Consider the following 16,080-nt stretch of genomic DNA (forward strand, 5'->3'; position numbering starts at 1 on the left):
TTCAAACACTGAACACATCAATGTCAACTCATATAAAACGTAACAACTGCAATTTTAACTCTAATGTCAAACAGGGGATCATGTCTATAACTCTTGAAATCCGGCTTTGTCTATTTACTGCAAGTTCCAGTGTCTTCAGCCACCGATGTATTTATTTCAGCCAGTGTCATAAAGAACACTAATGCCACCTACTGGTTTAAGAGTCAAATACAACAGCTGGCCAGAGCGTTTACCACATCCCGAGTTCAAATTCAGCCTGAGGCCTCTTTGACAAATCACTGCCTTTTCTCTTGTTTTGTTTTTTTTACATCTCTCTCTCCCCACAGGCAAAAACCTCACAAAATGTAAACTCCACAAACTGCTTTTGTCCCAAAAAGAGTTCAACCCCAAGTTATCTGCAAGACAAGAAACCACATCAACCTGCGTGTTCTTCTCGTATTTATTATTTGTAACAAACTAAAAAAGGTTTGGATAAATATGTACAAGATTACACAGGGTCAGCAGAAATTGAGGAAAAGGAGAAATGTCATTAGGAAGGTTGAGGATTCCCGTCTCAGCGTTTCCTCTTGGTCTCAAACTTGTAAATAGCTGCAGAATTGGTCGTCTCTCTTTTCACTTTCACCTTTTTAGTCTTATCCTGGAATGCAGGGGAGATAAAAGAAATAATATTAAATATCATAAATAGATTTATTGGAATTGTAACAGTGATTGTAATGAAGAACCATCTCCAACTCCTCACCTGCAGATCCTTGCGTGTCTGGATCTTCTGGCTGATGACAAACAGTTTCTTTTCTCGATCAATTCTCTGGGAAAGGATCTTATACTGGTTCTTCCTGTTCCGGGCGAACTTCTACAGGTGCAACAAGGAGAAAACATGAACCACCGGTGGATTGAGCTGAAGAACGTGTGGACTTTTCTATTTGTGTGTGTGTGTGTGTGATCTGCCTTCATGACAAACACAGACCTTCAGAACGCTATTCTTCACAGGTCCCTGGACGCTCTTGGTCTCCAGGGTCTCCAGAGTCGGCCGGTTGTACACTCGGTCCACCAGCCCAGGGGCTGTGTTGAGGTGGGTGGCCAGGTCAAATGACTCCACTGAGGAAAAAACAAACATTAAACTCTGTGACTTAAAACCTGTGGCAACACGTGAGGATAAAGCCATTATCAATACATTATCTATAATAGATACAATTTGTATTTACCTTCCTTTTTGGTATCCACAAAAAACGTGTGCTTGTTTTTCTGTTTGCTGTCTGCGTCCAGGAGGTGGAGCTCTGCTTTCATCCTCTCGATTTTCTGAAGGCAAATGGTAAAGATTATGAAAGAAACAAAACACACATCTGTAATTTCTAATGTTTCATAATGCACAATCGTTACAGTTGCTCGAAAACTCAAGAAGAAATAATGACCCAAACTAGTATCATTTCAAAGCAAGCCTAAAGTTTACTGGAGTTTTGAGTCTGATGTTAATTGTTTTTAAAAAAAAGCAGAGACATTCAGATTCATTTTTAGAGAATATGAAATATTATAGAGTCCAGTTTACAGGTACAAAGTAAACTAGCCAGTGCTCTCTGGTGGACAAATTATGTCATGGAGTTAGTTTTTCTGATAAATAACAGTGACAGGACAGCGGCTTGGAAAGTTGTTGTTGTGATGAGTTCTTTTGTTCCAGATTTAAAAATGACTTGAGCTTGTTTGTGATCCACAACGGAGAAAATTAACTCACCTTAACCTCTGCAACCCTCTTCATCTCCACATATCTGCTGTCCTGCGTCCTCATCATCTTCTTCTGCTCCTCTGTCACCTCCTCCGCATCCTTGGCTTTTGTGCCTACGTGAACTCCATCCTGCCACACAACAAGGTTTACACATTAAAAACCCATGAACAGTGTAATATACAGAGACAGAGAGGTAGGTGTGTGTGTGTATTGCATTAGAATTGGTGCTTGACAGCGATTCAAACCTTGTTGCTGTGATCTCACCTGCAGCTTTGAGTTGATCATGTTAAAGTAGAACTCGTCCGGGTTCTTCTCCAGAGCTTTCTTCCGCAGAGCAGAGATCGTGTTTTTCTTCTTGTGGTAGTCACTGTAACACAACACAATGTTTAGCACTCAAACACATGAGGCAGACAGGGTTCACACACAATTTCCATGACTTTTTAATAACTTTGTACCAATAGCCATGACCAAACATTGTGAAATCTCGTTGTATACATGAAAAAGTGACAACATTTAGTATTTAAGTGTGTTTTAACCCATGGCATGTACTTTTCCATTTTTAGCCAATCATGGTTAAATCTACACTTCCCTGGCATAGTGCATTATCCTCTGCTTCCCCACAGAACTTTTCAATTAATATAGAGAGTATGCCTGCTTATATTTTGAGAGTATTTCTTTTAAAAGCATATTAATTATTTAAAACCCAGCGTAAATGAACGACATGAAAATTTGGATATAACAAATATCCATGACTTCTCCAAAAAACTTTTGGGATTCTATTTTTTCAAGCACTTTTCCAGGCCTGGAAATAAATATTTCACAATTCCATGACTTTTACAGGTTTTTCATTAACGTAGGAACCCTGGGCAGATCTAGAACCTGTGAACCCAGAACCCATCATGATCTGATCTAGAACCTGAGAAAAGTGACAAGAACCTGAACCTGAGAACCCATCATGATCTGATCTAGAACCTGAGAACCCATCATGATCTGATCTAGAACCTGTGAACCCAGAACCCATCATGATCTGATCTAGAACCTGAGAACCCATCATGATCTGATCTAGAACCCTTGAACACAGAACCCATCATGATCTGATCTAGAACCTGTGAACACAGAACCAATCATGATCTGATCTAGAACCTGAGTACCCATCATGATCTCCTTCTAGAACCTGAGAACCCATCATGATCTGATCTAGAACCTGTGAACCCAGAACCCATCATGATCTGATCTAGAACCTGAGAACCCATCATGATCTGATCTAGAACCTGTGAACACAGAACCCATCATGATCTGATCTAGAACCTGTGAACACAGAACCCATCATGATCTGATCTAGAACCTGAGAACCCATCATGATCTGATCTAGAACCTGTGAACACAGAACCCATCATGATCTGATCTAGAACCTGAGAACCCATCATGATCTGATCTAGAACCTTTGAACACAGAACCCATCATGATCTGATCTAGAACCTGTGAACACAGAACCAATCATGATCTGATCTAGAACCTGAGTACCCATCATGATCTGATCTAGAACCTGAGAACCCATCATGATCTGATCTAGAACCTGTGAACCCAGAACCCATCATGATCTGATCTAGAACCTGAGAACCCATCATGATCTGATCTAGAACCTTTGAACACAGAACCCATCATGATCTGATCTAGAACCTGTGAACACAGAACCAATCATGATCTGATCTAGAACCTGAGTACCCATCATGATCTGATCTAGAACCTGAGAACCCATCATGATCTGATCTAGAACCTGAGAACCCATCATGATCTGATCTAGAACCTGAGAACCCATCATGATCTGATCTAGAACCTTAGAACCCATCATGATCTGATCTAGAACCTTTGAACACAGAACCCATCATGATCTGATCTAGAACCTGTGAACACAGAACCAATCATGATCTGATCTAGAACCTGAGTACCCATCATGATCTGATCTAGAACCTGAGAACCCATCATGATCTGATCTAGAACCTGAGAACCCATCATGATCTGATCTAGAACCTGTGAACAAACAGAAACCATCCTGATCTGTGGGAGAACTCACTCTGCTCGGAGCTTGTAGTCCTTCTTCTTCTCCAGGAGTCCCAGGTGTTTCCTGGCAACAGGCTGGAGGAAGAGAGAGATACTTAATGTCAGACACGTGTTAAACATTCAGGACATTATTAATGTGATGAAGGAGGAATGTTTAGAATGAACCAGTAGCATGTGGCTAACGCTAACAACACACTCACCTGAGATCTCTCATGGTGGTTCTTCTGTCGGGACTTCAGCGCCTTCCTGAACGAAGACATGTTTGGAGGAAATGTCTCCGAGCTTCACAACGAGGGAAGCTTCAGTCAGAGCAGACTAACGTGACTGTGTGTGTTTTAAAAAGACACAAACACACAGAGACACAACTCGGACCCACTGCTGCTGCTGCTTCCCCGACGCCTGAGACACGTGGCTTCCTGTCCGGGGCTCACAGTTGATTTTCATTTCCGTTCCGCAGATTCGACTCAAAGTGAAAACGTCACAAAACTGAGTAAATCCGGTTTGAAAATATTAATAGAATATTACATTATTAGTTTTTATTTTCAAACTGTAGGATTATGAGTCATTATTTGATCAGATAAAAATGCTTTTGAATTTTATGCTGAGGGGTGTAAAGTTGCCAAAACACACCAGGGGGCGATGTTGCACAGATAATTAAAAAAATTGATATGTTTGTAATTCACATTGCACTTTCCACACAAGCAAATCTAAGACAGCATTAGACAGTGGAGTCACAGTAAAAGTATAAATGCAGAGGCAGGAAATAAAAAACAAGATTATGTTTTGTATGTTGAGTACAGAACTGATCTCAACATTTAAGTTTCATCATGTTGTTTTTTACTTTACAGAGGAAATATGTACTTTTACTTCTCTGCATTTATTTAACAACTGTCGGTTTCTAGTTATTTTGCAGATTAAGATTTTAATCTAAAAAAAAAAAAAGGAATAATAAAACACTTAAAATCTAAGTATACTGTTACTGAATTGAAATTGAGTTGACGAAATTGCCTACTTACTTTAAACCTCATATCATGCATTAGTCATGTTAATCCACAAATAACACACACAGGAGCCAACCTGCTGAACAACCATGACTGTAAGTGCACGCATGAGCATAACATGTAATAAATATATGTTTATACTGTTAAAGGCCATATTTACTTGAGTAAAGGATCATTACACGTGTTCCACCTCTGGTGTTATGTTAGTGAATCATTTAGAAACTACTGTAACCCTGCATGGATGAACATTACAATAACATTTGAACAAGCTAATCGCACCAATTTCCTTAACAGTGTTTTTGATCTAATAACTTCATGTCATTTCAGTTCAAAGACATTTGGCTTCAAATGTTCAAGAACCACAGTGCACACACCAAATCATTCTGCTCATTTTAATGAGGGCCTCTGTTTGGCCAGAGTGCACACTTAACACTAATTGGTAACAAGTTTATGTTTCGACAACTTGGACATTTACTGCACACTTCCGCTCAGGTTCCAGACCCTGTTTTTGATTTTTGTCCAATAGACCTCTTGGAACACACGCACACACACACACACACACACACACACACACACACACACACACACACACACACACACACACACACAAACTCAGAGAGGAAATACAAAGCAATCATGTAATTTGAACTCAAATATTTCTGTTGTTTGTGTGTCACAGACAATAAAGAAGAAAGGGAGACAAACAAAGTACAGTATTACAGGAACCTGGACGATGGGGGGGGAGGGAGACAAAGACAAGCAGTCCCTTAATCTTTCCTAGACTCTGAGCTCTTGGTGGATGTGAGAAGAAGAAGCCAGCAGGACAGAGAGCGTGATATTCCACCAAACAGCCATCTTTCCCCCCCGTGGCACCACAAGGAATTTGTTTTATACGTGTGAGATTTGCCCGGCATGCAGAATGTTTTGCGGGTGATGAGACCCATGAATGGAACAGTGTTTCCACATTATGTCACTGGCTTGTTTATCAGCCTGATGGCTAATGACCCCGATTCCTGTGAAGGTTTCAGCCCAAGGCCCGACTGGTCCACCACCCCCCCCGCCACACTAACTTGTGTTTTACTAGAAAAACACGGTCGGCGGCTTGATTCCGGGTTGATGGGTTAAATGTCTGCGCGCTGTTTAATTCATGCGAGTGTTGATCATTACAAGGGAAATGCCTGGTGCCACAACGGGGTGTGGGGGGGTAAATACTACTTTGGAGATCCGGGGGCGCGTAACAAGCTGATGCAAGAGCAGAAGGACAAGAGGTTGTGGGTTTGTCCAGGGTCAGCATTGGAGGAATGCCCTTGTGGGACAGATGTAGAGCCGTTTGGGTTTCTAATATGACCCCGTAAAAATAACACTGCTGACATCTTGTAAGACTGCGGCACTCGGGCTGAGCTCAGGGCTTTGGTATGTCTCCTCTGACCATGGTTGGTCCCCGGCTGCAGCGAGCCGCCAGGCCAGCCCTGTGCAAAAATGCACGAGCCAGTGAGTCCTTCCTCCTGTGTGATTATTTAGCTGCATCTCCTAAACTTTATAAAAAGGGATTTAAAAAACAACAGCAGATAGATTGAGATGTCAGACTGTTTAGTCATTACTGGCTGTGGTGAAACGTAGAGGAATGTCTGCACTTATATGTCGTACTTGGGGTAAAAGTTTGAGGTACTTCTACTTGAGTTACTTCGATTTTCCTGGTGATTTTTACTTACTATTCCACTACATTTTTGAAATAGGTGATATGAATATAAGATGGATGTTCTATGGATAGTTTAGTTTAGTTTAGTCCAGTTTAGTTTAGGTATTAGGAGCCGTGCACAGAACAGCTGTTGAGCCCGAGTTAGCTACACAGCTAATTTCATCTGTCGTCAAATGTAAAACACAAAACAGTACAACAATTAACAGCAAGCAACTTGCGAGATGAACAAACAGCATATCAGATATAAAACATGGCCGTCTCTGTGTTAGAAAACAGCTCTAAAAGTCAACGATCACATGACTTGTCTCGAACATTCGTCCTCTGATATGGTTTGAGTTCCATTTTCCTGCTGCTCTCACGGAGAATGCTGTATTTAATACGTTTTCCAACGCTGGTCACCTCCTCACACCCCCCTCTGCTCCGTGTTGCCTGGTTCCCAGCTGTGACAATAGGTGCTCTCCTGGGTGGGATTCTCACCATAGTGACCCGAACCACAAAACTCTTGTAAAACTAAAAGAAATGTCTGTAATTAAGTGCCAGTGTACGTTGCTTATTTCCCCTGCTTGAGTTTTGAGAGTGTATACGGTCGCGTGGCTCGTTTAATCCCCTCGACAGTCGCAGCAGTGAAGTGATGAGAAGTGGATGGCTTTCAGATGAGGCTCAATATACCTCGAGTGCAACTGTAAAAAAGCTCTTATCGCCAAACATCATCAAAGGGTTCTTACAGTTGATGGTGTCTTGATTTGATTGTTTTGAGTTGATCTTTAAAAGGCAGCGCTCAATTCCACGTGTCCCTGCAGAATCCAAAGCTACTAATGTATTTTATCTATGTTTATCCTGGATCTTTAAAATTATACAATCGCAAAACATGACACAAATTCCACTCATCGTTATGTATGCTGAGAACACAGAGGCTTACTGTTAGAGGTCATACACGACGGTTAAATTGGGACTTTTAATAATGTAATTGCTTTATTGGTCGGCTGTTCAGTGTCACGACGACCATTAGAGCTAATCTCACTCAGGTGTTCCCAAACCAAATCCACACACTCGCTCCAACAAAAAAAGACTTCAAGGTTTACAGCACGATTTTAAAATTTCATTTAGCAGAGCACGACAGTGTTTTTACAGTTTCCATTCCGACGGGCTCATACTTTGAGCTGATAACTCGGTTAACCCCCATTACCTTTAAACTTGTTTTTCCAAAGGAAGACAGAGAGGCGTCTCATGTAAAAGATAAAAAACACCTTTAAACAGCATGCCAGTCATCAGGACACGTCTCCCATGATGAACTGACAGGCATCTGTCCTCTAATTTGTTGAAAGCAATCCGACGGGACCACGCCTCAGAGTGTAAAATTAGAATTTATAATTATGGTGTTGTGAGAAACAGAGGGATCGGTCAGGATGTAATCGTATCTACTATATGTGTTTGATGGATCATCAGGGAGACAACAAGTCACTTTGTTTTGTTTCCAATGTGAGCTCTTTTAATAATTGTGAAATAAAATGAATATTGAAGACACTGTATCTCTAATTTGCATCACGTTTACATGAATACATTGCAGAAATATGGATGAGTTTATAAGTAACTGGGCTGAGGAGCAGAAATCAGACATGTAGTTTACTGTATAAACACACTTGGCCATGAAGAGTGAATACTAATTTCTATCCTTCGTATGCAACTCGGGGAAGGAATAGTTTCCCATAATATTTTTCCAACACCACTCTCATTTCTTTGTGTTGAACATGCAGCTGAGCTAGCATCCGATTAGCTTAGCCAAGCGTAAAGACTGGAACCAGGGACCAAAAAATACTCAAATCCAATAGGATAAAAATGTTATACGTTAGTTTTGATGTTCTAGATTAAACAAATGTGACATTTACATTAAGTACTGAGCTCGTACTTTGATTTTCTTGTACTTTTAGGCAAAGCTAGTTTAGCTGCCTTCTTTCAACTCTCTGTACTAATCTTTGCTAATCGGATCCTAGCTCGATCGGCTCCAACACACACAAGGGAACAGGAAGTGAACGCATCACCAAACATTTCAATCAATGTCTTTAATTGTTTTCCGTGACAGAATTGGTTTCATTTTGAGTTTTTGGGAAACGCTGAATTCTTGTAATATTCATGGAAAGAACAACACAGTATTTCATATCACATGAGTCACACTCTATCATAAGTCTGCTTGAGTCATGGCAGATAGGACTGAAAACCCAGACCACACCAGTGCACGGTGACTGGTGAACCACTCTGAAACCTGAAATGACGAGATGCGGGAAAGCAATGCCACTTATCACCCAGGCTGGCACCTCTGTCAACAGTGCTGTGCTCAAATGTACTGATTAACAGCAGTGAGTCAAGTGATCAGATTCAAGGTTCGCTCTCCGTGTGACGACACAGCAGCCGGCTACGCTCACGGCGATGTGTGGCGCCCACTTGTTGAGTCATGACAGAAGTGAAACATTAGAACTGGAGATAGGAGCCGCACTGTAAAATAGGGAATTGAAATCTGACAGCTGTGTTGGTCTTTACCCAGTTTGGTAACGTCAGGGCCGTCAAAGGATAACCAACAAAGGGAACTTTAGAGCAAAGTATAATTTCACCAATGCAATGCTCAAACATTTATATATAAACCCCCCCATTAGAACCCAGGAGTCACTTCAATAGCAAAATATTGAATTACAACAGCATACGGGTAAATCTGACATTTATTTTCCAAATTATTGCTGGTATCAGCTGGTATGAACAGTTTTATTTTGATATCATCTTTAGCCACATGACCCAGGCCTGTCTGAATCTGATATTTATTTTTACCTTCACTACTTCAACAAGACCTATTTTTAGTTTTTATCATTTTACTGCCTATGGTAGTAAAGTTGAAAGTCTGCCCTACAGCCTAATTTTTATTTCAGTACTTACATGGCCTCACACTGATTCAGAGGAGAAACTCCCTTATGTAATAATCGTAAAAGCAAAATTATTGCACAACTTTTACCATTTTCATGGAGCTGTAGTTAGGAAATAAGCATTATTTTGAAATCGAAATTTTATTTGCAGGATCTTGCAACAAACGGGGAAAAGTTTCAAAAGTGAAACTTGAAACTCGGATATTTGTGTCATAAAATATGTTAAACTTCTGAATTACCACTGCTACATGGTTATGTTTTGTCCTTTGCTTGTTTTCTTTATTTCTCTGTCTTTCGGCAGGATATCTAAAAACTTATGAACTGATATACATTCAGTTTTGTGGAGGGTCGGGAACAACACATCTCATTTTGAGACGAATTTTCCGATTGGTTGATTGATCGACTGATTAATTCATCAGTTGAAATTTCCAAAATAAGAGCCCAAAGAAGCAAAGAAATGGACTAAACTCAATCGATCAATGAATCAAATTATATTTGTACTGCCCATATTCTCAAATCCCAGTTTGTCTCATTGGGTTTATCAAGGTGCTTCATCAATCCTCTGTTCTTAACCATCAACAAACGTCCTTACATTGAACATATATGGAAAAACAAGCTTGGCCTGTAAACCAATGGTCACCTTTAACACGTAAGTAAATTAAAAAACTTTGACTCCACAGCACATCAGGACCCTGCTGCCACTAATGTATCTAATGAATCGTTTAAAGTCAGAGAGAGAGAGAGAGAGAGAGAGAGAGAGAGAGAGAGAGAGAGAGAGAGAGAGAGAGAGAGAGAGAGAGAGAGAAGAAGGGAGTGAAGGAAGGAGAGATGTAGGGAGAGAAGGAAAGAGGGAGGGATGTGTGTTTTTTCGGAGGGGGGCGGGGCCTTGTGACTCACCAGTAACTTCCTCAGTAGTAGGACAAAAGTAGCCGGCAGCTGCATCCCTCCTCACCGCAGAGCTCAGTCAGAAGACACAGAGAAAAGTTTGAGAAGACGCTCCTGGATCCGTCGGAGTTAAACGAGCTGATCTGATCTGATCTGATCTGAGGAGAAAGCTTCTCACTGACATCTGGCTCTGAGGTGTCTCCTCACTTCACACTGCTCCTCCTGGTAGGACCTTTTCTTTATCTCACTGTGTATCTGGACTTTTTACGTGTTCAGGGTTCAACCCCCTCCTCTGCCTCAGTGGAGCCTCGGAAACAATGAGAAAAGACCGATAAGTGTTGCTTTATCCTTAATGTCATTCACAGCTTCAGAGAGATGAGGGGAGAGGTTTTCAAAAGGACAATGAATGACATGGTGTTAACTTCAAACGTTGTGATAATAGACGAGAAGCAGAGAAACAGTTTGGATGTGTAATTAGTTAAAATGACAGTTTAAAAACAATCAATTATTGTTATAACCTAATTGATACTATTCAGATGGGGTCCTTTGCATTATTAGCAGATGTGGTCATATTCCAGATAGGTGCAGAATAAATAATGATTTAAAAAAAGTAGTTTCACGTTACACTTTTCATTTTGTCACTTTTTACCATCCATCTCCTGAGTGTAAAGATGACAGCAGGCGTGGGCTTTATGATAAAGCTTCAATACTTTCACACCTTAGTTAAACACTCTGCCTGGAGAGGACAGGAGTCAAACCCTGACAAAAAGAGGAACCACCTCCTGTGACAAGGGACACACACACACACACACACACACACACACACACACACACACACACACACACACACACAGACACTGTCTGTCTGTGTTTTTCTGCTTTTCCTTTTTACATTTTGTTTTTGTTCTCTTAATCACAATCTCACACCTGCACTCATGTCCCTCTATTGTTATCATGCACACACACACACACACACACACACACACATACACACACACACACACATACACACACACACACACACACTGTATTTGGTTGTGTGACCCACTGAACTGTGGAGGAAGGATTACAGAAGTTGTGTCACAGACGCTCCCAGCTGAGCGGTGTGTGTGTGCATGTTTGTGTGTGTGTGTCTGTGTGTTTGTGTATATATGTGTGTATATATGTGTGTGTGTGTGTGTGTGTGTGTGTGTGTGTGTGTGTGTGTGTGTGTGTGTGTGTGTGTGTGTGTGTGTGTGTGTGTGTGTGTGTGTGTGTGTGTGTGTGTGTGTGTGTGTGAAGGCCCCCGAGAGCAAAGTCCCTCGGGCCAAACTGGTCTTTTCTTTGGCAGCAGGAAGTGGGATACGGCTGTTTGCACTGGGAAGGCTGCGTCTCCTCTGGTGTTTTGGCCTCAGGTGTAAATCATCACATCAGCGTGCGTAGTAGAAGCAGTGGCGTCATCCTCGTGGCGGTTGTTAGGTGTCTCACCTGTTGCGTCATCACGGGCGCTGTGGGAACAGTGGGAAAATGAGAAATGGTGTTGTCTTGCCAAATCGAAAAAAAGAATCTGCTCAAGATCATACATGTTCTCTTGGGAATGTATCACCTGTTGTTTGCCATGTTGTTTGTCTTGGATCTAGTTCCAGGACCTGTTATTGTCATGGTAGCAGACTGATGATCAAAACCACAAACTGAATATTTCCACTGAGACGGAGAGTGTTTACTTTGCTTTTTAAGTAAATTGTCGTTCAAGAACTGATCTGAAGAAGCAACCTCATAAGCTTATTTGCAATTCCACGGGGATAAGATTTGACAACCTGACTATGAAGAAAATCACCCAACACCACTGGAAAATATCAGTTTGGTTTAGACGAGGCCTGGAGCCAGGGTATACAGCGTGCAGGAGAAATGATGCAGAAAGTGCGCTGCAGAAATCAGAGTGTTGTGTTTACCTCTTGTATACAACGTGTCTCATGTCTTATGATTTCTGCCTTGGCCCTCACCGAGTCCCAGAATCTCCTCATCCCTCCATTCAGTCGTTCTCATTAGCGTCTTTGTGTAAATAACCCTTCTTCACCTTCTGATGGTTCTAATCCGCTGCTTTTCCACCAGCTGCATCACAGAAGTCAACACACCCACTGGCTGTGACGGTTACGTTATCTCTTCTCACATTCCCAGTGAGTCAGACATTTGTGTTCCCACCTCCAGCTCCTGTAGGTGATGAATGAGTTCAAGGTTGACAGGCCTGTGTGAAAGCAACTTGTGAGCGACTCCTTTGACAGTGCAGCTTAAACTCTAACTATAATTGAAGCAGGACTGAAAATGTCTGATATAAAACCAATGCTTTAAATGTTTAGAAAGTTTTGTCATTTACAAAAATGTCTTGTTTCTTCAACATCCACTCAGGAGCAAAATCAGGTCTTAAAACTCAAAAGAAATCATAATTTTACATTCATTGTGATGATTATTGATTTATCGACTGATACAAACAACTTTTCCTAAACCTGCTTGCTTCCTGAACCTGCCTGGTTCATGTCTTGAAGAATTTGCACTGAAGGGAAACAGCAGAAATCAATCCCGCACGTATTTTGTGTCTGTTCCTACAGAAGTGACACCTCGGAGGAATTCGGTCTCTGAGGCTTCCTGCCGTGCTGTCACCCACTGACAGGTTATTTTCTTTAACACAAACTGATTTGTCGCAGCACAAGAAATAATCCTCCAGCAGCCAAAAGCCCGTCATTCACTCTGGCCCATTTAGCGTCTTGGAAGACGGAGCTCTCGACATGAGCCCACGGGCTGTTTAATGTATTTGTTTGCTCTCTTCCCTTCCTCCCTCCCTCCCTGTCTCATTGACCATGGTCACATTCTTCAGAGGGCTCAGTGGTGGTTGGACCCCGGCCAGTTCCAAACTACAGCGGGACGGCAACTAAATGACTTGGACCGGTTGCGGCTGGTTTTATGGGTTGGCATCGCTTGAACCCCGGCCAATGATAATGATGGAGAATTGGCGGTCAAGTGGTTGCAGGTGGTTAGGGAGCAGAATTTAGATTTGTGTTGTGTTGTAAGAAGTTTTCATTCGACATTATGCAGCTGTCGCTTCCTCTTCGGACACAGTTTGCCTGATATTCCGTCACGTTCTGTGGGAAGCTTCAATTAAGCGCGATGATTTCATGCCGATTTCTCAGCCATGACTTCAGAATCCATTGCTTCAGCTGCTTGTTTAAACACATTTGGTCGTAGCATGTGTTGTCAAATTCAACAAAATAAGAGGCGTGACCCTAATCGTGAATTCTTGCAGTCTATTCGTTCCTCTCCAGCTTTCAGGGTGTTTATGAATGTGGATCTAATCCGTATGAACCGATTCTGCATGTAAATTTGCAGAGGACCGGAAGCCTTCTGGTGTCAGTTTCTAGTTCGATCAATCACGTTTGAGCAGCCTGCAGGTAAACAAGGGTGGAGAGCAAGAGAGGCCTTTTTCATGTATCTCCATTCATTTGCAGATAGCTGTTAGTAAAGATGAGCCGAAATGTTGTCTGAACTTGGATCGTCTACAAAAAGCTTTGCTGTTTGTGTTTTGTGTGCAGAGACGTGTCCCTTGTCCACCGGAAGCCCTGAAGTGTCGGCCATTGCCCCAGGGGCTAGTGTGGCTCTAGGCAGAATCTAAAAATGCAACCAAATCTTTTTCTTAGTTATTAAGACGGATTAAAACATTTGCGACCACAAATGGGAAACACTTCTTTGAACCATTGTACGGTTTCAGACGTTTATCATCCTCAGAATTTAAGATAGTTTTATTCTTTTTAGTTTGTTGTATGCGTCTCCATCCGTCTGCCCATCGTCAAGTCTTCTCTTCAGTAGGTCGGGGGGGGCACGTGGCTGGCAGCCGGACTGTGTCTGCATTCCCTGAGCGGGGGGGGAAGTGACCTCAGGTTTCCTCCACACAGTGACGACCAGGTGCTGCGGTGTTATTGTGAGGGGTGCTAGACTTCCTCCTGGGATGCTTTGTTGGTAAACGTCTGAAACTTGATCCTCTCAACCAGGGCCCCGGTGGGAGGTAAAGTCCCCCCCTCCTCCTCCACTTAAAAACCCAGTCATCCCTCCTTCGCTCTCGTTCCCTCTCTCCTCTCGCTCCCTCTCTCCTCTCGTCCTTTACACTCGCTGCCACACTGTGTTCCCTCCGTGTGACATTTTATTTAAAGACAATATAAACTTTATATAGGCAGCTAAGGAGTGCACAAGGTAACAGACTCGGTGCTAATGGGGTAATTACATTCCTCCGGGGATACAATTACAGGTCTTTACCCAACACTTACCTGCCGCTCTCAAAGGAAACGCTGCTTTCAAAGGAAACGCCAAATTGTTAGCACAGAGTCGCAGATTCCCCGTAACTACAGAGCTATTAGTTTAATACAAAGCAATTATAGGTTCTGAAAGAAGATGACGATGCTTTAGCTTCACACACACCTTTACCTCCACTTTCACCTGGTCTGCTCACTTTAGCCTCAGCTCTCCGTTACGTTTAAATGCTGGACTATTGACAGTGAGTTCATTAGTTAGTTTGGGCCCCTTCTAGCTTTTCTCACATGAACCAGATGTTGTTCGGGTGCAGGAGTCCTGTGGAGTCACTGCTGCATCGTCACATTCTGTCACGTCGTGAACTTGTGCAGAGGATACGCTTGAGTAAAGGCGTGATTGTTCTCCTGCACCCTTCGCCTGAAGGGACCAGGGCCGGGTCATGCTTCAACAGAACTGTGTGGCACGGATGTCACACAGGACTCGATGAGAGGAATGTGATGAAAACCGTGAAGCGGTTACCGACTCCTCCATGGTGAGCCGAGCCTGATAAACCTGTCTGTGTTTCCTGGTAACTTCACCACCTCTGCTGCGGGTTTAAATACCCATTTCCAAGAAGTGTGCAAACCGCTCGAGAACATTTGCTCAGTGCATTGGCACCAATGAAGGATGTTATCATGGTGAAATCTAGACACAGGAAAGAAATGTCACGAAAGTCCATTAATAAGCATGACGGCTGGTATGTTGTCAGCAAACCGACCTCCTAAACCAACTATGCAAGTTATATGAAGCAGGAGAAGCGAGAGGAAAGTACACGTTTAAAGTCTGCGGACAAATTGCAGTGGTTTTTTATACAACTGGTAATGTGATGTGTATCATAAATTCGTATAAGTAATGGTTATGTTGGGCTGTGGTTAATGGCTGAATCATAGGATAACCTATGGTTAATGGAGACACTTGAGGAGAAGAATGTCGGGTGAGGAGAGTTTCTCCAGTGCACGAGGTAGAGAGTTGTTATTCCACCATGATCCATTTGATTCTATGACAAAGCAACAAGCCAAGTCCCACTCTCCGTACATAACATCTTCATATCTGGGATCATAAAGTAATCACTGGGTCAATGACCTGTAATTATCATGGCTTCTGTCGGAGGTTTTGCTTTTCCTTATTTTAGACTCTAGCTGCTTTCAGACATGCACTGAACTCCGTGTTTCCGCCTGGCCAGCTCGTAGAATGTCTGTAGAAATCAAGGAGAGGTCGATGTGTGAACACCGGTGTCTGTTTTTTAAATGACAGAAAATCACGTGATCTCCGCAACAGAGTTAACATGTCACTTCTTGTCTGCTGCACCAGGCTCCTCTACCTCTCGCCTGAATATTGTGGAGGATCTGATGCTGTTGTGAACAACCTTGTGTGTGTGGGAAAGCCAAACTTCATGTAAACTCCGAAGCCAATTCTCCGTTTTTTACCAGCAGGTCACGTCCGAAAATGGCTTGCCTTCAGAGTTTAATTCCAAATGTTCGAAAGCTGGCTCCC

At 42.4% G+C, this 16,080-nt stretch overlaps 2 protein-coding genes across 2 annotated transcripts in view; one reads left to right on the plus strand and one right to left on the minus strand.

Annotated features, from left to right (window-relative positions):
- Window positions 1-421: 421 nt before the first annotated feature.
- On the minus strand, window positions 422-4,167 carry utp11 (UTP11 small subunit processome component). Its single transcript, XM_061081291.1, has 8 exons — window positions 3,979-4,167; window positions 3,792-3,853; window positions 1,982-2,084; window positions 1,727-1,846; window positions 1,203-1,296; window positions 965-1,095; window positions 740-850; window positions 422-637 (listed from the first exon to the last, which is right to left on the minus strand). The coding sequence occupies exons 1-8, from the start codon at window positions 4,036-4,038 to the stop codon at window positions 554-556; spliced, it is 765 nt and encodes a 254-aa protein (XP_060937274.1). The 5' UTR covers window positions 4,039-4,167; the 3' UTR covers window positions 422-553.
- A 6,157-nt stretch (window positions 4,168-10,324) lies between these two features.
- Window positions 10,325-16,080, plus strand: part of fhl3a (four and a half LIM domains 3a) — a 28,535-nt gene continuing 22,779 nt past the window's right edge. The window contains exon 1 of the mRNA XM_061081168.1: window positions 10,325-10,497. The gene's annotated coding sequence lies outside the window, so the exon portion shown is untranslated. The remainder of the gene's footprint in view (window positions 10,498-16,080) is intronic.

This window comes from Limanda limanda, chromosome 11 (genome assembly GCF_963576545.1).
Source record: "Limanda limanda chromosome 11, fLimLim1.1, whole genome shotgun sequence".
NCBI lineage: Eukaryota > Metazoa > Chordata > Actinopteri > Pleuronectiformes > Pleuronectidae > Limanda > Limanda limanda.